The 24356-nt window shown below is 45.8% G+C and overlaps 1 protein-coding gene across 1 annotated transcript in view; it reads right to left on the reverse strand.

Annotated features, from left to right (window-relative positions):
• Nucleotides 1–24356, reverse strand: part of ubr4 (ubiquitin protein ligase E3 component n-recognin 4) — a 69746-nt gene that overhangs the window by 23615 nt on the left and 21775 nt on the right. The window contains 38 exon segments of the mRNA XM_042343778.1: nt 35–122; nt 279–364; nt 1130–1274; nt 1367–1532; nt 2186–2422; nt 3596–3674; nt 4489–4716; nt 4840–4989; nt 5110–5319; nt 5458–5571; nt 5890–5997; nt 6169–6265; nt 6494–6662; nt 7016–7036; nt 7039–7152; nt 7810–7914; nt 8387–8564; nt 9023–9144; nt 9711–9822; nt 10023–10144; nt 11075–11218; nt 11318–11492; nt 11926–12060; nt 12263–12326; nt 16810–17026; nt 17416–17632; nt 18094–18257; nt 18484–18685; nt 19040–19214; nt 19859–20016; nt 20152–20379; nt 21115–21267; nt 21702–21860; nt 21966–22148; nt 22612–22782; nt 22963–23196; nt 23890–24037; nt 24236–24306. Coding sequence (XP_042199712.1) covers nt 35–122; nt 279–364; nt 1130–1274; nt 1367–1532; nt 2186–2422; nt 3596–3674; nt 4489–4716; nt 4840–4989; nt 5110–5319; nt 5458–5571; nt 5890–5997; nt 6169–6265; nt 6494–6662; nt 7016–7036; nt 7039–7152; nt 7810–7914; nt 8387–8564; nt 9023–9144; nt 9711–9822; nt 10023–10144; nt 11075–11218; nt 11318–11492; nt 11926–12060; nt 12263–12326; nt 16810–17026; nt 17416–17632; nt 18094–18257; nt 18484–18685; nt 19040–19214; nt 19859–20016; nt 20152–20379; nt 21115–21267; nt 21702–21860; nt 21966–22148; nt 22612–22782; nt 22963–23196; nt 23890–24037; nt 24236–24306 — 5649 coding nt within the window.

A 24356-nucleotide genomic window follows, 5' to 3' on the forward strand; every position in this document is an offset into this window, starting at 1 on the left:
ATCTTTCACTTTGATCGAAGCATTTGGTACTTACAGAAAACGGCACCTCTGGGTTATTGCACACAAGGCAGGGATCACTCTCCAGGAAATAGCCGTCAAACTCCACCAGTCCAGAAAGCATGCTGGAGACGAGAACAATGTGTCAAGATCAGTCCAAATAAATCAGCATAACGTCTGCTCCCACTAACACACAGTATCATTCTCTCAAATTCATGGGCTCTACAGGAATAAATATGACGCTCTGTGGTAAAAGAGTAACATGGAGTAACATCACTTACTTATAGATGTTGGAGTTGGGATGGTTGGTAAGAATGTGGTTCTGAGTACGAAGAATCTCCACAGCCTTGTGCGAATATTCTTTCAACTGGGACAAGGATAGAAGCAAATATTATTGCAGCCGAGTCTAACGTCTGAATAACAACAAGGAGTCAGGGAGCGCCCTTCATGCAGGTAGCGTCTCGGAATGCTTAACAGCAGCGTAGCTTGAGCTGACCCGGAAAAGTGGGGGGGGGCGGGGAGGAGGAGGTGCCCGAAGCCACCTCAGTGAGGAAAGTCTTTAGGTGTGATTTGAAGATGGGCAAAGAGATGGCAAAACGGAGGAATTGAAGCAGGAATCTCCAGAGATTCGGGGCATAGTGGTTGAAAGCACGACCACCGATTGTGGAGCAGGAGGGATGAGGTACAGGGAGCACATCCTGCCAGCTGAGCAAAGGTGATGGGTAGAGGATGGGGTGTGAGCAGACAAGAGAGATACGGAGGTGCTAGGCCGAGAAGAGATTTAAAAGTGAGAGTATCTTGAAATCAATCTGTTCTGCAATAGGGAGCCAATGGAACCTGACAAGAAATGGGGTGATGGTGGTGCGGAGACCGCTAAGGTGAAGCCATAGGTGGCAGAGATTTGAATCATTTGAACCGTAATAGTGGAGCTGGGGAGAATGCAAGGAGTGCGTTGGAAAAATTGAGGTGGGAGATGACAAAAATATGAATTAGAATTCGGTTCGGTGAGTCTGAGGGACACACAGGGAAGGGCAAGGAGTTTGGGACCATAGTGAGAAGACATTGACAGAAGTCAAGGAGGATGGCTTCCTTGGCTGAACAGAACTCACTGTGAAAACCCCAAACACTTCACCTTTTTCTCTGTCTGTGGGGTTTTCAGTGAGAAGTATCCAAGTAGATCCACAAACTGCGCTGCCTTGCGTCCGTACGCGGGGAGCTCTGGCCAAATGGACCACATCAAGTCCAACAACAGCTCCTGCTGGGATTTTCCAGAACTCCTACATATACCAGACAAACAGGACAATGAGAAACACACAAGACATGCCTGAGCTGTGCAATCACTGTGAGTTTAACCAGCTGTAGGCCTCACCTGTAGATGTGCAGGGTCAGACAGTGAGCTTGCCAGCGCACAGATGAGGAGTTTGATTCCAGGAGGAAACAACGTAAAAACTGGATGAGAGTTTCTTTATCTGCAAACTTATTCAGCTGATTGACCAGAGCTGTGCAGAGCTGATCCTCCTGACTGTTTGCGCTCTCTGCCAGAATTAAAGGAGATAAGAAATACATTATCGGCACACAATTAAACCACTGAAGGTCTATAATCCAATTACTCCGAATGGCACCATTCCCAACTTTGAGCCTCGGTATCAAAACAGATAAGATAAGATAGCACAGGCCATAAAACCTGCGCTAGTGACGATTATTATTCTTATTTACTTAAATATTGGATGCATATTCCCTGTTGTTGTGGGTTGGAGCAGTGCAAAGTATTGAGAAGCTTAGCACCCCTTACAACTAGCGACAGGACAGTGGACTCTCCTCACCTGCCCATTAGCAGATTGTCGCTGCAGGAAGCAAGGTATCAATGGTTCCGCTAGTTGCAGCTAATGAAATATCCCAAAAGAACATCTGACATTGTAACATGACCAACTCTGCAATTCATGTGCAGTTAATATCCAATTATTTCCATTTCTTTCCCTAGGATTTCCTCAAAGTTACCCATTTTCTGAAGGTTTAGCATTTCCAAAGGATCTCAAACCTCTTTTATCTTGCGTCACACTTCAGTTATATATAATTTTTAAACACATATGTTTATCTACACATGATCAGTGTGTATGTTTTGGTATGTAACCAGTGAATATGTGAAGTATCGGGTACTCAAATGGTGGGTGTGCTTTTCTTCACCTACCTTCCTTCTCCCTCTCGCGATCCTCTTTCTTGCTCTTTTTGCTGGAAGACTTCGACTGAGAGACAGACTGGCCGGTGCTGGAGGCAGTGGGTCCTGCCCCTGTGCCACTTGTGTTGCTGGATGATGTGGCAGCGAGAACCTTACTCCCACACAGGGCACAGGACAGCAGCTGGAGCAGAACTGGGGACACTCCCTCATCCACAAGGAAACTCACTTGGAGCAAGAAATACAGAACAGCTGGGGAGGAGAGAAAGGCGTCAGAGAGCAACACAATGAGATATTGATTGAATTCTTAACGCAGGAAGTTTAAAATTGGAAAATAACATTTAAAAGGTAAAAACTTGTTACAAACATTACAAAATTCCATGAATGAAGAGGATGGACAGAGGATTTGGGGAGTTTACTGAAGGCTGAGAGCTAAATTTCCCCCCCGCGCTCCCCCACCCCCAGGTCGATCATCCTATTAAACATCCCACAAAACTATTGGGATGTTTAATAGGATGATAGACTGAGAGGTTACAGAACTGAGAGGTTACACCTGTCAGGAGAGGCTGAACACGCCTGGTCTATTTTCTCTTGAAAAGAGGAGGGTAAGGGGTGACCTGATAGAGGTCGTTAAAATTATGAAAGGTTTTGATAGGATAGACATAGGGAAGGTGTTTCCACTTGTGGGGGAGACCAAAACCAGGGGCCATCAATATAAAATAGTCACAAATAGATCAAATAGGGAAGTTAGAAGAAATGTTTTCACACGGAGAGTAGTGGGAATGTGGAACATGTCCACCACAAGGAGTTGTTGAGGCAAATAGCATTGATGTATTTAAGGGAAAGCCAGAGAGGTACGTGAGGGAGAAAGAAATAGAAGGTTATGCTTGAAGGCTTAGTTGAGGAAGGACAGGAGGAGGCTCATGTGAAGCATAACTAACTCGAGATCACAGATTCAAAATAGTCTCTAAAAGAAGCCGAGGGGAGGTGAGAAGACATTCTTTCACGCAACGAGTTGTTCGTATCTGGAACGATTGCCTGAAAGGGCGGTCGAGGCCGATTCGATAACTACTTTTAAAAACGCGGTGGATGGGTATTTGAGGAGGACGGGTCTGCGGGTTATGGGGAAAGGGCTGGGGAGTGGGATTGACATTACATTGCTCTATTCAAAGAGCCGCACAGACTCGATGGGCCAAATGGCCTCTTTTTGTGCTGTACGATTCTATGATAAACACCAGCATAGACCAGTTGGGCCGAATAGCCTGTTTCTGTGCTGTATTCTAATGCACTCTAAGGTATTCTATTGGCTGCTACGGTTTGCCTACAAAAATACAATCACTGTAATTCCTGCGAAGTGTTTTCAAGCTGTTCTACATTCAGAAGATTGGTTTATTGATATCCAGCAGCAACAGCAGGAATACTTACAATCGTCCTTGAGACAGAACTTCTGCCAGTTGATGGTCCGCTGGCTTGCAATCTCTGCACAGGCCTTTAAATGTTCCATCTGCAACAACCAAGTGTCAAGCTCAGCCCACAACAGCATAATAGCAACCTCAAAATCAGCTGTGGCACAGACAACGACAAACTATATTGTCAGACAGAGCTAAAGCACAAGTTAGAAACAAACTGAAGGATAAAGATCATACATAAACCCCATCACCATGATCTTAACATTAACAATTCAAACAGCGTTGGAGATAATAATAATCCTTGCATTTGAAATAGAGCCTTATCACGTCCTTGAGACGTCTCAAAGCGCTTCACAGAATATAATGTAAAGTGAATTGATTGTATATTTTGTGGGCAAAACACGGCAGCCAATTGCGCACAGCAGTTTTCCACAAACAGTAACGGATTGAGTGATCAAACTATTATTATTTATTTTTGAAGGGATTATTATCGCTGGAAAAATTATCTGCCAATCGACTAAAAACCGGGTTCCTACTTACTGCTAGGTAAACAGAGGAGTGTGGAGTAAGGCAAACTTGCCCAACATTTTGCCCTGCTGGGAATCAAACCCAAGTCCTCTCACTTGCGAGGCAAGTGCTCTAACCACTGAGCCACAGGATTCCACATGAGATGTTAAAACTTTATCATTATCATTTCCTCTTCATTACAGAGCGACCAATGGTGGGATGTGCCAAGACAGGCCTACAGGGTGTTATACTTAATAATAATAATCCTTACATTTGATATAGTGCCTTATCACGTTGTTGAGACATCTCAAAGTCCTTCACAATATACTGTGTTCCATATACAGAATATACTGTAAAGTGAATTGACTGTATATTGTATGGGCGAAACACAGCTGCACTCACCAGGCTAATCAATGTGTCGTACTGGAGGGCAGACCCTGATGTTGCCGTCACCACAACCCCTCGCAGGAAGATTCCCTGCTCCTCCAGCAGCCGTTTAATCCCTCGCACGTGTGAGTCTAGCGTGTGCAAGTCACGCAGCTGCCGGTACTTCTCCTTCGATCCACAGATGAACAGCAGAAGCTTCCGAACTTGCCGACGAACAAAGGGAGTCTGCTGGATCATCAGATACTGGAACGAGCAGAACATGACCGTTAGAGAAGTGGCCCAACACCATACCATCCCTCTCACTGAGACGGACACACACGCACACACACCCCCCGACGATATGTTGCACAACTGTGAACCTCTCACCTCCGAGAGGAAATAGAACCAGGAGTGGTCAAAGATGGGTGGTGGAATTCGCGTGTTGGCGTCTGCGATTTTCTTGATCTGGTAAGGTAATCGCAGGACCATCTCCGTCAGGAGCTGCGAATACGCCTCGAATACATCAGCAGCATGTCCCTGCAAGCCAGCCACACAGGAGAAAGACTCAGTGTTAAACTCGCAAGATTTCATATGGTCAATACTCTCTCCAAATTTACAACCCCTCTCCGGCCCCTTGCCTCACACTCGGGCCTTTACCTTCACATACTGCCGCAAGAAGAACGGGCTCATATCTGGTGGAGACGACGAGGTATGTGGTTTCAGCAGTTGACTGGTTGTTACAGCCTCCTCCTCCCCCTGCTGCATTTTCCAATAATCCAGCAGCGATTTAAGGACATGAAGACAATAGTCAATGGCTCCCGAACTTAACAGAGCGGTGGCTGTTGCGTTGGAGATCAACGAGGAGGACTGATGGAAGAACAAAACTACAATCAGTTGCTTGGTCCATAGCAAACACCAAGGTGCATCTCTGCCTAGGAGAGCACAAGTAAATGCTGTAGTGAAACAATCTCTGAACTATGGATTTGGGCAAAAGCAACAACCTACCTCAGAGGCAGATTTGGAACCAGATTTAGTTCGAGACATGAAGACGCTGAGAAGCCTCATAATCACCAGATGCACCTCGTTGAGTGGATTGCGATCATTTTTTTTGGAGACATCCTAGTCAGGAACAGGAGGATTTAGAATATTAATCCCGAAACGTGCAACAGTTTATTTCAGCATTACTGTTGTGCTAAAGAAATTATAACTCTATCACACAGTGCCATCTCTCAGCTGATGTGCAGAGTTGCAAAGTCGATGGCACCCAAGCTTGGAACACACTTTGTGTCAGTTTCCTGCCATTTCTAAGGTGGTAATGAAGCGGAATGGTGTGTTTGCTCCTCGCTGAGACACGTGTCATATTCTTGACAAAAGGTTGTGATAGAATGCTGGCAGAAAGAAAGAAAACAGTTGCATTGGGTCGCAAAATGCCGCTACCTTCTTGTCCATGCCCAGCTCTGCAATGAACTGGGACAGCAGGTTATCCAAGGCCCCTTTATCCTTCTCATCTTCTCCATCCAGGTCAGCAGTCAGCATTAAGATGACCTGTTAGATGTAAGAGAACAGATAGACATCATTGGCCCCATGACCACCTCTCTTCCTCTCTCCCGAACCCACCCCCTCCCCCCACACCACCACCCCGGGGTTTAATTCTATGAACATTCCTGCGTCTGCTTCAGTAAGAAGGCGAGGTCTGTGGGGGGAGCTGGTTCTCACCTGCATGTAGGGGATGGCACGGACACCTCCCACGTGCCGCAGCTGTGGCAGATGTTGTAAGAGCCTCTCAAGCAGCATCAGATGCACCGTGTGGAGCCTGTGGCAGGAGCAGAGTTAATGATCCACAATCAGAGCCCTATTAATAACTTGCTATTAATTTCCCCCACAAAAATATACAGTCACTACACTTTACGGTATATCCTGTGAAGCGCTTTGAGACGTCTCGAAGATGAGATAAGGCGTTATATCAAATGCAAGAATTATTATTATTATTAATTCTGCTTTGATTTGAAGTGTAAAATCTCAGCCTTACACTGAAACTCACCTATTACTGGTATGGAGGTCACTCTCAGTCTCTGCTTCTCCCTCAGAGCCCTCCCCTTCCTGCTGCCCTGTGGTGGTGCTGATGGCTCCCGTGCTGGAGCTGACACTGCCAGGACCAGCAGGATGTCCCTCTGCTGTCGTATCTCCATAGGCACTGCTGCGCCCAGACACTGGGGAAACAAAGGCCATTGAACCATAGATTCTTCTGTGCTGAAGGATTGATCCATGCTCTGCTACAGATTTATCTATCCCCCATCCCCCCCACAACTGGCCTACACACACGTGGACACACATACACAATACACAACAACTTGCATTTATTTAGCACCCTTCACGTGGTGTCGCATCCCGGAGCGCTTCAGTGGTGAGTCTGACAATGAGCCAAGGGGATAGGGAGGGGCGAGGTGACTGTAAGCATGATCAAAAAGGAAGGTCTTTAGGCGGGATTTGAAGGTGAGGAGGGAGGGTGCAAGGCAGAGGAACAGGGAACACACACACTATGTACTTTAAGTCAGTTTCTCACCGCTGTGCTCTCCAGCGACTGATCAACAGCACTGCCCCCGCTCTCTGAGCCCACACTGCCTCCATGCTCAGCAGGTGATGTGCGCAGTGTTGATCCGTCTGTTGCTGCTGTGCTTCCTTCATCATCAGAGGCTGGAGCTAAAAGCATAAGAACGTCTGTTACAGGAAGACACTGTCCCTGCACTGGAACAAGGCAACTGAACCAGATATGCGCACATCACACACTGGGGGCAGTTTGGGCAGCATTGCTACTGTTGTTTAAAGGCTGACATGTTGAAATTGGAAACCAGAAAGGCTCTGGCTCCTGATGGTATCTATTGGAAAAATCTCTATCCAATTCTGAATTGTATTTATTGGCATAATCTTTAATTGCACTGAAGCCATTATGTATAAAAGGGCTTGAATTCCCCACATCCCTAAACATCACATCACATAAACACGCCTCCATTAACCTAGCAGTAAGTCGGATCTCCCAGTTGTTAGTCGATTGATGGATCGCTTTTCCGGGGATAATAATCCCTTAAAAAACTAATATAATTTAGTCACTCAATCCACGGCTGTTTGTGGGACACTGTTGTGTGCGATTGGCTGCCGAGCTTCACCCACAAAATATACAGTTAATTCACTTTACAGTATATTCTGTGAAGTGCTTTGAGACGCTTTGAAGACGTGATAAAGCGCGATATCAAATGAAAGGATTATTGTGCCTGTTAATCTCCTTTACTATTTGACGCCTGAAGTGACAACAGAACACTGTTGTCCTCCTCTCCTACCACACGTGGTGAGTACAGTTACCTGAGGCTGTGGTATCAGATAGTGTTCCTGCGTCGAGGGAGGAGGAGCTGGGAGCTTGGCCGGACAGGCCCAGGCTCTGCAGGCCCAGCGCACTGCTGCTGCTGCCTGTGGGAGAGAACTCAGCATCAGCAACACATGCAGATCAGTGACTACCAACGTACGGTTTCTGCTGAGCTCAATCAAACCAGCTTCTCCCATAATAAGCAAAACCATATCCAGACACGAGTGAGAGACATTGGAATGGTTATCAATGTAGAAGTAACCAACAATTTGCATTTACACAGCGCCTTTCATGTCAGGAGGACGTCCCAAGGCGCTGGACAGTCAGGGATCCGCACCCGAGCTGGTGGTTGGGATCAGGAGTGGTGGAGGGTGGGAAGGGTAGGGTGGGTAGGAAGGTGGCCGAAAGCAGAGTCGAAGAGGAGGTTCTTGAGACGGGTCTTGAAGGAGGCAAAGGAGGGGATGAGGCGGAGTGACTGTGGGTGGGGGCAGAGAGGCTGAAAGCCCACCTGCCAGCCAATGGTGCAGGAAAGGCAGGGGACGTGAAGAAGCTCTGTAGGAGCAAGGCTCTGGGTACCTTGCTGATCTTGCTGCAAGCTCAGAGCGATGGCCAGCTCCACCATGGTCTCATCATCGGCATCGGGTGGGATGTCCAGCATCGGGGGGAAGCCCTCTGCCCCGGCCAGCAGAGCCTCCAGCGGAGACGGGTTCCCATTGGTCACATTTTCAGCCGATTCCAAAACCATTGACTCTGACTGGAAAACACAACAATGGCGACTGACTGTGTGGCCCCCAGTGAAACACAGGAAAACAGGACAAGGCCATTCAGCCCATCAAGCTTGCTCCTCCAGATTATTAGATGTTAGCCAATCTGTTAATCCCAATGGTATTCTCCTGTCACCAGACATCTTGAACACCTCTACTGTGTCTCCCTGAATAAGGAGGCAACACTTCCGTTAAACAATTTATCGAAAGGACAATCCAGTAGTCCCTAGTACTGCTCCAACATTCAACTTACATGGGTTTGAGCCCTCACTGGATGGATAGTAGGTTCCCTGTGAGCTTCCTGGTGGCAACACAGCTCAGCATGAAATGTCTGACAGCATTGTCAGCATCTTCCTGTCCGCAGCTCAAGCACATGTCCCTTCCCATTGAGCAATGGTTCCACCAATTGAAGGTGCGGAGTTTAAGAAGCAAATACCAACAAACTCACCACCATCTCGAAGTCCCCATGGTCCACCTCGCTCTGCTCCTGGCGAATGCTTTCATTGCCGGTCATCCCAGATGGCTGCATTTTGTCATCTGCGTCATCATCATCCTCGTCATCTTTGTCTCCTGAGGACACATGGGAACGACACGTCAGAACAGCCCCACACCCGCTGACTGATCACCACACTGCTGCCCTCATTGTGCTCTAGGCAATATGCACACAAAACAATCCTCTAACAAAGATTGTCTACGTGAATATCTAATAATAATAATCCTTGATGTAATGCCTTCAAGACGTCTCAAAGCGCTTCACAGAATATACTGTAAAGTGAATTGACTGTATATTTTGTGGGTGAAATATACCAGCCAATTGCGCACAGCAATATCACATAAACAGTCTTGGATTAAGTGACTAATTATTATTATTTTTTAAGGAATTATTACCCCGGAAAAACGATCTGCAAATCAACTAACAACCGGATTCCTACTTACTGATGGGTAAACATAGGCGTGTGGAGTAAGGAAACTTGCCCGACGTTTCGCCCTGCTCTGAACTGAATGCAGGTCCTCTCGCTTGCGAGGCGAGAGCTCTGAACACTAAGCTACACGACTCTAACAACGATGGTCTATGTGAATGTGACACGGTGGCTGGTGTCTGTGTGGTGCTGATGGAGACTGTGCCGGCTCCTTACCCATTGGCGTGTTGCTGCGAGGTGGTGACGGCAGTGTCACGTGGCGGCGCTTGCTGCGAGGTCTCAGGACACGGATCAGTGCCTGCTTACACGCAAAACTCACGGACTGATCCTGGGAAAAGCGGACAGTACGTAAGAACATGCTCACTGAACCATACACAGATTCTTGCCACAGATCAACCCGGGGAGAAAAACAGAGAATCATTTTACAATATAACGTAAATCTGGTTCCGTAAAATTTTGTAATAATTTTGTAATAAGTCAGTAAATAAATGACCAGTTACTGCCTTCCCTTAGACACAGAGCACTTACAGGACATAGCAGCATCTGCATGTAAACCTTCGCTGCACCATTGATGTAGTCCAACTCACAGGTGCAGTATCCGTGAATAATGTCCACTAGTGCATTTACTGTTGCCTCAATGTGGGTCAGACCTGGGAGCAGTGAGATACCAACTGTTATAACAACAACAAGCATTTATAAAGCGCCTTTCACACGAGGTAGCTTCCTGCAGCGCTTTTGTTCAAACGATAATAATAATCTTGCATTTGATACAGCAGCTTATCACGTCTTCAAGACTTCTCAAAGCGCTTCACAGAATATACTGTAAAGTGGAGTGACTATTTTGTGGGCAAAACGCGGCAGCCAATGGTGCCCAATACAACCATTGTATTGTTTCTGCAAATGTTTCATGGCCTATAGAAACCTGACGCCAGCAAAGCACAGACAGGAACGTAGCAAATATTCCCCAACACACACAACGATAATACTACTTTACCTTACGCGATATTTATTATCAATCTTGTGCTAAGGACATCGTAAGCAGCATCTGACTAGTGACAACTGCCTTCTGATTCATGGCAACATACTAGTTGTGGAAAAAAAAGTCCTGTGGAGTCCTGTAGCTCAGTGGTTAGAGCACTCGCTTTGCAAGTGAGAGACCTGAGTTCAATTCCAGGCAGAGGGCGAAACCTTGGGCAAGTTTCCTTACTCCACACAGAGCCTAATAATAATCCCTCCAAAACCAAAAACAATAATAAATTGGTCATTTTCAATCTACGACTGTTTGTGGGACATTGCTGTGCGCAATTGGCTGCTGCGTTCGCCCACAAATATACAGTCAATTCACTTTACAGTGTGTTCTGTGAAGCGCTTTGGGACGTCCTCCCGACGTGAAAAGCACAATATCAAATGCAAGGATTATTATTAATGTCTCTCGCAAGAGAACATTAAAAATGATTCATTCCAATAAATCCTCTACATTTAAAACCAATTAAATAAAAGCTTCAAAACCTGGAAAGCCTGTTCTAGGTCTTTGTCCACATGTGATTAAACACAGCAGTGAAGCGCCCGCCTTGTCTCACCTGGCAGACAAGCTGGAGCCAGGAAAGCGTTCTTGGGTTTGGAAGCGTGGAGCCTCCAGAAATGAGCGACTAACTGAGTGATAAAACTGCAACCTTCGGCTTCTGCACTCTTCTGAGCTGGTTCTTTACTTTCATCGACTACTTCTGGTAAAACAGAAAGAAATTGGCAAATTAACACCAGTGGGAAAGCCTTGTCTGCTGTAAGCGGGGCTCACAGCACAGTGATATGGGTACAAGTCTCACCTAGTTCGGAGTGCGGCACTTTAGCTTCGGTAAAATGTACCAAGTTATTGGGTCGCATCATTGCGATCGAGCGTGCGGTAATCACCAGGCGTTGGAACACTTCTGGGTCAAGGTCCCGACCCTCCTTATTACAGGTGTTGAGAATCTGCACAGCATTACTCAGCAACGCTTGATCCTAAGTTTTAAAAAAAACTCTTGAAAAAAATCTTTTTATAGATATTGTCCCAATTATTCACAGCAACAAAAACTAATTATATTTACAAAGCGCTTTTCACATCAGCAGGACGCCCAAGGCGCTGGACAGGCGGGGATCTGCATGTGAGCTGGTTGTTTGGGATCAGGAGGGGTGGAGGGTGGGGAGGGTAGAGGTAGGAGGGTGCCCGAAGGTACGTCTGAAGAGGAGGATCTTGAGGGTCTTGAAGGAGGTAGGGGAGGAAGCGAAGCGGAGGGACTGTGGAATAGAGTTCCAGAGGGTGGGGCAGAGAGGCTGAAGGCCCACCCGCCAATGGTAGGCATAATTTCAACATAATCCCTCCACCGTACGCACTCTATGTGCACCGTGTGTCGCCATGCATCACCTTGTGCACAGAGATTGGCTGTGTAGCTACCTTGTGATTGTGATAACCCCCACGGCTGGTGTGCAGACTGGCCAGCAGCCCTTTGGTTTGCTGCTGAACGCTGGATGGAGTCGGCATTGACAGCAGGAGGGTGGCCAGCTCGAGGGCTGTCTGTTTGTTCTTCTCCTGCAGGAGAAACGAGGACCAGTCAGTGAGATGACAACAATAACTTGCAGTTATGTAGCGTCCTTCACGCAGGGTAGTGTCCCGGAGCGATTAGAGTGAGACATCATCACACTCACCCCTCGTTACTGAAGCTAAACCCAACATGCTCAATCCTCCCAGCACTACCAGTGACATACATACACTCTTAGCGTAAGAGATTTACCTTTTCAGTTGAAGACCCAACAGCAAAGCAACTTTCCAGCACCTCCATGGAGCTCACCACCAGCCTGAAGGAGGGAGAAGTATTCCATTACCCACCGGTATAGGGGAGAAGCCTCTTATTAATAAATGGATCAAAGTAGTTTGATACAGCACGAAGCCAGAGGCATTATCTTTAAATTGCACTTTGTTTTAAAAGTTTACCCGGCAATGAAATACACTGTTACAGAGCTGCCCATCCAACAAAAGACCAATTCTCAGCAAAATTAATTCGGAGGATGTTTCTTGCTAAACATGTACTAGGACCAGCCACATCACACTGACAGCAGCAGGGAGTGAGCCAACACTCGAATAATGGGATCAAATCAGATTTGGACACACGAGTTTAACTCTATTCTTACAATAATGTAGAATTCCTGAATTAAATGTGTTGATGTGTGTTCAAACCAGCTGTATGGATAATCTTGCAGTTTAATGCTTTTCTTTCAAAAATTGAAAAATTCTGCTAATTCTAAATATTCTCATCATGTTTTGGTCTGAATTATATCATCTGACTGTAGAAAAAGAATCTTAATGTCGGACCACAATATATCTTAATATACAAAAAGCATGGGACATTACTGTGTGCAATCGGCTACTGCGTTTCGCCCACAAAATATACAGTCACTACACTTTATAGTATATTCTGTGAAGCGCTTTGAGACGGCTCAACGACGTGATAAGGCGCTATATCAAATGCAAGGATTATTATTATTATAAGCACAATTTAATGCAAATCACAACAAATATGTTTTAGAAAAGTTAAAGACAGCGAATAATATCCTGCAGCAAAAGGAGGAGCAGACAACACTGACTGAACGTGCAGTCACAAACATTCACCAATGCAAAGGATGTTTGCTAAAGGCAGATTCTGGGTATTATGAAGCAAAAATGCTGACATTCAGAATGTAAAAGACCTTAATATTCAGAGCACAGGGACACCAAGACATCAAGTCCAAAAACAGAAATAATGACTAAACACACACACTATTTTTAATAAAAGAATTAACGACTTGATGCTTATCTTTCAGAAATGTACATCCCGAAAAGCCTCCTAAATATAGGAAGAAATCTTATTGGCCATTTTAGAAATGGATTGCAAAGTCATCAATTCAATGTTGAGAAAGAGGTTCACTTTCCTGTCTGGCTAGATTTCGTTCACAAAAATCACAGTCACTCCGCTTTACAGTATATTCCATGAAGTGCTTTGAGATGTTTTGATGACGTGATAAGGAGCTAAATCAAATACAGGGATTATTATATTAAACCTAGGTTCCAAAGTTAAAAAAATACACTGCTCTCTCCTAAAGTGTCACCCAATCCTTTTTGCAAGGACTTTTTTTAAAAAACTAAAATAGTACTTCCTCTATGTTTCAGCAACGAGAATGATGAAATATATAAGTGCAGAAATCTTCCCTAATGAAGTCTCCGCAACCCTGACCTTTTCATTGCACTGAAAACTTTTGCACTCAGATGAAATATTCACCTAAAAGTCTTCATTATATAAATAATTGCAGTTAAATATTCAAGTAAATAATTTCCTTCAAGTAGCAGAGTCTGTGCACCAGGACCATAGCCACTGGCACAAATACCAAGCTATCTACATGAGGTCACTGGGACAAACTTTACATGGATAGCAAACAGCATATTTTAAATGCAACATTTATTTAGATTTGTGCTTATTAACTGGTTGTTAGTCGATAGGCAGATCACTTTTCTGGGGTTAATAATCCCTTCCAAAAAAGAAATAATAATAATAATTTGGACACTCAATCCATGACTGTTTGTGAGACACCGCTGTGTGCAATTGGCTGCTGCCTTTCACCCACAAAATATAGTCAATTCACTTTACAGTATATTCTGTGAAGTGCGTTGAGACGTCTCGAAGACGTGGTAAGGCACTATATCAAATGCAACGATTATTATTGTTGTGCCCGAGGAGAAAAATCGCAGACTGAGGATGGAGGAGAAAAATGAGAATCGGAGAAAAACACTTGTAAATGTGATGGAATCCTGACATTATAATGTACCCTCTTTTCTGTGTCAAGACTCACTTCCTTTCAGTAACAATGTCAAGGAACCACATTATGTAACTCAAAAAGGAAACCAAAAGCAAAAGTGAAGTGTGTGCAAAACTACAAGTGACAGCGCCTTGAAACTAACAATTTCTGCTCGCCATCTCATTAAAACATTTGACAATTTCTATTCACAACCTTTATCACTCTCCTACTTCTACCATCTCCGCGCTCCATCCCTCCTGATCCCAACCACCAGCTTGGGCGCGGAGACATCCCTGACATCCTCTTGACATGAAAGGCGCTATACAAATGTAATTTTGTTGTTGTTTTTCAACTGCACTAGTGATTGAGGCTGCAGGAATTCGGTTTGGATACTCTTACGCAATACAATTGGACCTCGAGTTCAGATAACATGAAAGTTTGCAAAGCTCAATCTCGTCATTACATCCTCGCCATTCGTCTGTATAGAGCTTCAACACGTCCCAATTCGTTCTGAAGGTGATTGGCAAAATAATCCTAATGTGAACGGCTACGCAGAGGAACACACACGTCTAGAGCTTTAAACAGCAGAGGCAGAATCATGCAGCGTTCATGTCCGTCAGTCAAGCGCTCTGGGATGCTACCCTGCATGAGGGGCGCTTATATAAATGCAAGTTGTTGGTTTTGTCAGCTACCGACAGTGACACCAACCAGGTAACATACACTGCTGCTTTGCCAGGTATTTGCCCACAGATTGGATTCACTGGATCCAAGACGTGATATTTATTTCCAACGATATTCTGGGAAGAACTTTTCAGAATCAAAATGTAATCATACAGCAAGTAAAGCCACAGACACAAAAGACACAAAAAGAGCAGCATAAAGAGATACTAACCGGTCTAAGGAGTTTAGGGACTCAGTCTCACAACTTTCATGGAACAATAGAAAAGAAAACCACGTGAGAATTTTTAAAAGATTAAAGTCAAACGTTTCATCATTTTAGAAAAAGAAACTAAGAGAAGATGAGCAGCCAGACATGCAGAAACTGCACGCAGAGAGTGGCAGGAGGCATGCAGAGAGTTTGCTGTCAAACATCTGACTGTAAGCACAGCCTAGGCTCTTGGTGCAGGAATGGGGAGCCTAGTTGGAGATGTTTTTGCATCCAGATGATACAATCTGTCACAGTGACCGAATGAGCACGATGAATGTTTCTACAAATGGCACATGGTGTGTGAGCCCAGAGAAACCAAGTGACGATTTGGGTTTAAATGGGAAAACACAATCAGATTTAAGCAGCCGAGGGCGGATTCCATTTCAAGCAAAATATCTGCTACAGCTTCACGCCCGTTTGTTTTTTGATGGGAAAATCCAGCAGCAAATGGAAGATATCCTGACTGTTCCACCAACCTCCCAAGAAATAAGCAAACTCCGTCAGGATCGAGGGCCACAGTGGCGAAGCCTCAAGTTATTCAAAATAAATCTACCCATGAACTGGACATGTTGGCAGAACAGGCTCGAGGGGCTGAATGGCCTATAACCTGCCCCTACGTTCACTGCTCTCATTTCAGCTGTGCAATCAGCCTGCTCCCCATTCTCCCACTAACATGTAAATAAATCTACAGACTTTTTGCTGATCTCGTTCGGTTGCTGATTATCAACGTCAGTGTATAAGCAGCAAAGATGGTATAGTTTTCGCTGTCTCAGCACCTCTGTGAGATCTGAACAGTTTCCATTTTTTTTAAAATCGAAAATTTGTCAAATTCTCTCGAAATATTGTAGATAAAACAGAACATACAGAATGCTTTACTGAAGAAAGTCGTATCCAGAACCTATACCTTTAAAGCTTGCGCTAGCAGGTGAGAGACACCCAGTCCTCACATTTACCCAATTGACAACTGCCTTTGGTTCATTGGACAGAATAAAAACGCTTTTCTGTCTAAATCTGCACACTTCCCACAAAGACTAGCTGGGCCGAATGGGCTGTTTCTGTGTTGGATCATCACTCTGTGTAACATCTGTCACAGGCTTCCTGATAGTTTCAGAAAATGCATAGATTCGCAGCCAATGAGCAGGCCCTAAGCTCTGGGCACAAGGGTTGCTCAGGCTGCAATGACAAGCGGTCGCTTATGGCTCAGCAACAATAGACACAGATAATCTGCCTTTGCGGGTTCTGGTATTAGAACAAATGCCCGGGGAAGAATAAACGTTTCCCGTGTCCTATTGCTCCTAAATTTATCACCTTGTTCCGTTCCGCTCACAAAATATACAGTCATTTCACTTTATAGTATATCCTGTGAAGCGCTTTGAGACGTCTCGAAGACGTGATAAGGCGCCATATCAAATGCGAGGATTATTATTATTTTCCACCCGTTACAAGGTCCAATGCCCAGGATACAATTTATAGGAAAAGTTATGTGAATGGGAATGCTGAAAACTCCACGCCCGCCATTGTGCATTTGTTCCCGATCCCTTGAGTTGCGTCGAGGAACGTCCTCAGAAATACATAAACCAATACCTCTCCAAGACGGAGCCGCTGGTGGAAGATGGAGCCACGGAGTCGGCCTCTCCGGCTGTGCTGCTCTGGTTCAGACTCGGAGCACACACATTGTTCACTGACGCTGTTGGAAAGTCCTCTGGTGGTTCGTCCGGCCAACCAAACTGTTCCTTTGTTTTTCCGTAGATTTTTACTGAATCGACCATTGTGACGCCAGCGGGATCCACAGAGGCACCAACTGCGAATGGGAGGAAGAGAGATATTGCAAGCGCTGGACAGGACAATGCGTGAGGAGCGCTGTAGCAACGCGACCTGTTGTTGTTGTGGATCTACACTAACTCTGCATGATGATGGCGTTCCTGCACCGTGGGGTGGCCGGATGCTCAAGGCCCACCTCCGCTTCCACGCGGAGATTCCCGATAGAGGTCAGGCTGAAGGGAGCATCTTAGCAACGACAACTTGCATTTATCAGCGCCCTTCACACAGGGGTTGGTTCCCAGGGCGGATATTGGAGCATCTTACATTACAAAGTGAGGCGTGATGAAGTAGGTGGATACTTAAAGAGATGCCCTGTTCGCAGGAAGGCATTCTCAAGCCCTACATTTCCTGCTGCTGGTATTCACTTACCAAAAATAGTTAGTTTCTTGTCAGCCTGTAGCGCCTCTTCACGTGTAAATGGGCAGTCAAACCAACGAGCTCTTGTTAGGTTTAACTGCATTGTGCGACCAAAGATCTCAATGTACGATGGAGCTCTTTCAATGGCCTGTGTCCCAATCTGGATCCGCATGCCAGTCATCACCATGGTACTGTTATTGTTGGCTGCCTCCACAGTGAACCCACCCGGCTGAAAGTAAACACACAAAACCTCAGCCACATTCACATCAAACCCACGATTGGAGAAGTATCCATCTCCAAACGCCTTCCATAGTAATTCTGATCGCCACAAAGAGACCGACACTTTATAGGAAGGGAAGCCAGGAATCTTTGATCAAGGAGCTCAATGCCAAGCGCAGCCAAAAGAAAACAGCACCATTATCCCAATAAGCTGAACCATAAATCTTACAGCTCCGCAAACTACTCAATTCATCAGCCTAATAAGCCACAGGAAAAACTTCCTATAAACATGCTTCCCATTTGAATAGCAATGCCTGCAATATATTATTAGCATTACACAACCAAAGCAGCAATTCACTCTCTGACACCCTGTAGTACAGTGATCACCAACAGACCATTTCAGAAACATAACACTGTCAAGTGTCAGGATTGAACCACAGGAGCGACAGGCACCTCAGGGCGTGTATGTACCTTGGTGCTGGCCACGTACATGCCAGTGGAGTTGAGCCGGTGTTTGATCTGCTGCATGTTGTACACCTGGAGCAGGTCGTTGCCCCCAAATTCAACGTCAGTCAATTGTTGGTTGTGTTCAAAGAAATCAATTGGAAACGTGACCTGACTGGAAGTGCGTGTTGCTATGAACAGAAGAGACGAAACAGGCTGAGATCTGAGTAAGGCATTGCTTACCATTAACCATCTTAAAACCCAACTTAAAAACACAAGAATTGGCTAACAGACATGTAAGAGCAGGGCAGAGAAAACACATACTGGGCGCTGAACCCCCAATCAGTGTTAACAATATGTGGTGCATTAGCACGGAGGCAGCGTTAGTTAGTGAAGGTCCCCTTGCGTCCTGCTTACTGGTGGCTGCAGCTTTGCGCTTGCGGACTGGCTTCAGGATGCTGATGACGCTGCTGGGCTGCAGTGACGGCTGGAGCCAGTAGGACGTGTTCTCCACGTTTGCCATGTAGATGCGAAGGCTGCCGTCCTCGCACAGTAAGATCATGGTTGTTCTCTGCTGATCATTGCTGGCTGTGTGACGGATTGCCACCATGTCCTGGATCTGAAACATGCAAAGAGAAATAACATGGGAATTAGCAAACAAAATCCATCTACCTACCCAGTTCCTGTTATATTACTTAATAATCCTTGCATTTAATCTTGTGCTTTATCACGTCTTTGAAATGTCTCAAAGCGCTTCATTGAATATATTGCAAAGTGCAGTGACTGTGTATTTTGTGGTCAAAACCCGGCGCATAGCAGTGTCCGACAAACAGTTATGGATAGAGTGACCAAATTTTTATTATTTATACTGTGATGCTTTCTGCACTGAAGGCATTCAGGGTTAAATCACTGATGGAGAATGAATACGTTTCCCACAATGTTGAATCTTTATGTTCCCAAGAAAGACACTGACCTTGGCTTTGGCTGGCAGTGTTTTGATCTCCTGGATCAGGAAGGTATCTGGCTTGACCATGATGACGAGTGGGATTCCAGTGGTCTGTTGGACACAGCAGACCAGACCAGGATGGTTCATCACCTCTGACCACTGGCACAGAGCAGGCACGGCTTTCCCACTGCCTCCGTTAGAACTACGGGAATGCAATCATCACCATGAACATACATGCACCGGCAACAATGCACAGCCAGACAGCAGCAGCCTTCACAACAAGCAACATGTTTAATCCTGCAAGCTCCCAAGTACTATTTCCATGACTGTGGCTCAGTCATGCTGTAGTACATTCTTTCCCACTGAGTGATTCAATAACAAACAACAAATTGCATTTGTCGTGCCTTTCACATCAGGAGGTGCTGGATTGATGAGGGTTTGTACCTGGGCTGGGGGTTCGGAAGGGGCCAAGGGGAACAGGGGTGGGAAGATGATTGAAGGCGTTGTCAAAGAGAAAGGTCTTGAGATGGACCTCGAAGGAGATGAGGGAAGCGGCGGGGCAAAGGGACTCCGTGATGGTGTTCCAGAAAGTGGGGCAGAAAGGCTGTTTGTGTCATTACTCTCTCTCTGCCGTTTGTGTCGTTACTCTCTCTCTCTCTCCCTGCCATTTGTGCCGTTACTCTCCCTCCCTCTCTGCCATTTGTGTTGTTACTCTCTCTCTCTCTGCTGTGTCATTACTCTCTCTCTGCCGTTTTGTGTAGTTACTCTCTCTCTCTCTGCTGTTTGTGTCGTTAACTCTCACTCTCTCTGCCATTTGTGTAATTACTCTCGCTCTGTGCCATTTACCTTTTCAGGTTGATTGGGAAGAGACGTTGCACCTCGAGTGTGCTGCGACTCAGCATGGCAGCGAAAGACTTGCCCTGACTGTAACTAAAAAACAGCATCTGCAGCACGTGTGAGTAATACACCGAAACCCCACCGCCGGCCACCTGGCCATTACTGTCCTGTAGAGAGAGAGAGAGAGAGAGAGAACCGTCATTTGATTATTCATGAAGAATGATGACATTAGTTCATCATGAACAGCATTCAGAGCAGGAAACAAAACACCTGCTAATAGGGACAACCCGTATCTCACAGACCTTCAGGTCCTCGTGTGTGATCTCCAGGACATTAGTTACATAGAAGGGTCCGTGCTGGGCACTGCTCGCTTCCTCCATCACTTGGGTGTAGATGTAACCAGCCGAGGACATGATCACAATGATGCTCTTCCCTTCTTCATTGAACAGGAACGTGGTGTCACGAATCTTCGAGCTCGGCAAGAGGAAATAGTACATGGGACTGAGGGCATCAGCTGAGAGATCGTACACCTAAAGGAGCGGGGCATAAAATCGGAGGAATATTACAAATGGCTTTGTATCTTGTGTAACTGTGGTCACCCTCCTACCCCTAACCTTCCTTGCCCTGCACCCCTCCTGATCCCAACCACCAGCTCGAGTGCGGATCCCTGATTGTCCAGCGCCTTGGGACGTCTTCCTGACATGAAAGGCGCTGAACAAATGTAAACTGTTGTATCTGCTAAAACTGTTCTGAGGTAATTCCTACATTTGCACTTTTAAAGAAGTTGAATCTAACGTTAGAATTTTCACAGTGACTTTTACACAAGTGAAATGTGTGAATCATAAGCTCGAACACCAGGGATCAAAGAACATTTAATACATCAGCACACAAAGTGTTACAGTGGTGGCCAAGGTCCTGACATGGTCACTGGCAGGTGAGCAGGGATGGGCAAGAAATTGCAGTGAGTTTCCCGCTGGATGCAAGAGACTGAAAGTGTCAAAATTTCTCCTCAGCACTGATATTCTTCAGGTAACAACAATACTCATTACGTTTACCTAAACTATAAACTGAGACAATTTTCACATTAATGGGTTAGCCTCAACAACAACAACTTATACTTATATAACACCCTCTACATGAGTTAGCGTCCCGGAGCGCTTCATGGTGACGGAGTCTGACACCGAGCCTCAAAACTCTTTGTACAGCTTTGGTTGCAATGGAGTTTCGAAACCGAACAAAACACTACATTCTTCTACTGAATTTACCTTAACAAAGTCTGCGGTGATGATGGCAAGTTCTGTCTGGGAACCCGGCAGCCAGATTGCTTTAATAATGAAGTTACCAGTGGCAAGTTGCGGATGAAGGACCAGGTGATCAGAGACAGACCCTGAGCTGCTGAACGTGAGGACGTGACAGTCCTAGGGAGAGACACACGGGTACATTAGCAAGGCCCATAAGTCTGTCAAGGACTAACTTTGGCATCAGGGCAGGAGCTGGTTTAAACATGGGAGAGCACAAACTACGCACCCCGAGTGGAGGGATATTAACCCGACTATCTTCACGCACTTTATGTTGACCATTTCACGTTCAGCTGGAGGAAGAGCAATGCACATGGAGATAATGATCATCTCCCACCCAGCATGTTGTGTTTGGAGGCAACGAGTAAAGTTGGGATCTGTTCCTTGTAACAGTACCTCCCATGTAACAGGCACACCACAGCTGAGCCCAGTTTGCCTACACTTCTCAGCAAGTGCTACTGGCAAGGCCTCTGTATAACTCCGAGACCGAGGTTAGTCACAGAGTCACTCCCGTGAGCCCAGCTCAAAACAATTGGCAGGAAACGAGGCCTTACCTTGAGACCACACACAGCGAGATAATCCTCATTGCAAGGGTTCCCGGTCAGACTCAGGACAGTGAAGGGAACGGGTGCAGAAGCTAGCCGAGTCAGGGTTAGTTTGCGTTTGCTGGAGTCGGCCTGTTTCAGTAATGCCGAGAGTTGTAGCACTGTGATCTGCAACAAGAAAACAGGAAAGTCATAATTCACTGATAAGATAGTCGTACAATCTTCTAAATTGCTGCTCATTCTGTATCACGAACATGACGGGCTGAAACACACCTTTCCTTTCTCGTGGCTCACAGCCAGGTGCTGCCGCCGCCCGTGGGGTGAGGAGAGGACACACATGGCGACCCTGCGCAGCACGTGGGCGCTGATCAGCTGGCGGATTGTCTGCCCTTGGTCTCCGCTGTAGTTCATTCTAACGTTCTCAAAGGCCCCCTCCTGGGAGCCCAGCGTTGGAACCTACATAAGCAAACACGTTCAGTTAAATGTTACAGAGCAACTAAGATCAACTCAGTAATCAAAAGATCAGAGAACCAGACCCAATAAAATAAGTTCATTTGAATTGACCCAGATTTTGTAAAAAAAAACCCTGTACAAAAAAAAGTGCACAAGAGTTCTAAATGTGGCAATTATTGAGTTGCTGTTGTACTCCTCGTCCTGCACATTAACTGTAAAGCGCTGCTAGCTGTGAATTTTCACAATGACATACTTTGTTTTAGCCGGACGCACAGCACTGCAGGCTATTGCCGCAGCACAGTGACACACAGGGTGGACGCGTCCGGCTCCTAGAATATCAGAAGACGAGCAATAACGTGAAGCATTAATCCGCACGTTAGAACTACGCTTGCAAGTACTTGTAACTTCAATGGCTGTACTTTACCAAAGATTTTCTAACCCTTTAACATTACTTCCCAGGACGTACCATCAGTTGGTCGGTCATTTCCACCGCCTTCTCCATCGTGTGCAGGTTGTTAAGCGCTTGCTGTGCTCGACTGCTGCTGCCAACGGCGGATGCCTGCTGGAAGTTTGTCTGAATCGCGTCCATCAGGAAGTTCAGCATATCAATGACTAAGCCAGCAGTGGAGGAACCAGACTGGGAGAGGAAGAACAAAACAACAAGAGCACAATTGGTCGGAGAGCAAGAAGAGACACAAACATACAGAACAGCAACACTACAAATAGGGAACTCTCACTGAGTGCTCAGTGACGGGGATGGATATACAATACAAAATTACAATTCCACATGTCGGGAGGACGCAATTCATTGACTCACCACTTGACTCTGCAGTTCCTCCCTGCAGCCCTCGATCTGCTTACACATGGTGCTTTTTTTGGGTTTGTCATCGTCACAAATCTTGCCGTCGCTGCCGATGGTCTTGGCCTTGTCGGCAGGAGAGGTGCTCTGGTTCCGCAGCGCGCTCTCGGGCACGCGAGGCTCGCTCTGGAAAGCCGAGGATTCCTTCATCGTGGAGCTGATCCCACTGCTCGGGCTGCGTTTCACTAACGCCTACAAGACAGAGAACAACAATGCAATGTCCCTTCAACTCTACACAACAACAACTTACATTTATTATAGTGCCCCTCACGCAGGGTAGAGTCCCAGAGCGGCTCCGAAACACAAGGGCGTCTGGAGTCTCCTCTCCTGGAACTTACAGTGCAGGTTTCTCCATGTTGCATGGATGAACATTATTCATACAATAATAATCCTTGCATTTGATATAGCGCCTTATCACGCCTTCGAGATGTCTCAAAGCGCTTCACAGAATAAAGTGTAATGTGTATATTTTGGCTGTATATTTTGTGTGCGAAACACAGCAGCCAATTGCACGTAGCAGTGTCCCACAAGCAGTTGTGGATTGAGTGACCAATTTTTTTTATTAATTGGTTAAATTATTATTCATGTTAAATTGTTTCTTTTTAAGAAGCTAGAATTTGATTATAAATTCTTAATTCTACACAATGTCTGCTGCCTTGCCATAAACACTCCTCACTCATGTCAGAAACACGTCTACAAAATAGATTTAAAAAATGTATGCTAATACGCAAATTAGTAAAATTGAGCTGATTGGGCTGTAGGGCCAACAGATGCTGACATCAGTCACAGCAAAGCAAGTCTCCAGCGAAGTCCGGCTGTCCATAGAGCTGCGGAAGCCAACGTGGCCGTTACTTGTGCAGTCTGGCTGATCGGGATGTCACATACCTGACAAGTGCCGTCTTCCTTTGCCCCACAATCACAGAAGAACGATCCATACTTGGCGTAAGAAATCTCATGGTCCTTGTGACAGACTTTAGCACAAATGGTGCAAACGCCAACCCCGTCAACCATTTTACACGTGTGACAGTGATACCTGAAACACATTCAGATTCTCAACAAGGGAAAAATAATCAGTTTAATAACAATCCTTGAATTTGCTAGGATTAATATCTGAGACATCGAGCGAATTGGGACGATGATGATGGAAGGGCGTGAGGTTTTTGCTATAGGGCTATCCTGACAGATGACAACGGAGTTCACTTCAAACTACAGAATGAAATGCTGTGCTCACCAGTGCTGGTTCATGAATTCCTTCTGTGTAATGGTGAATGTACAGAGCTTGTTGCACAAGGAGTCTTCATCCTAGGAGCAAACACAGTTGCACTCATTACAGTGTGTTAGCAACAACAACC

The sequence above is a fragment of the Callorhinchus milii genome, unplaced genomic scaffold (assembly GCF_018977255.1).
Source record: "Callorhinchus milii isolate IMCB2004 unplaced genomic scaffold, IMCB_Cmil_1.0 Scaffold24, whole genome shotgun sequence".
NCBI lineage: Eukaryota > Metazoa > Chordata > Chondrichthyes > Chimaeriformes > Callorhinchidae > Callorhinchus > Callorhinchus milii.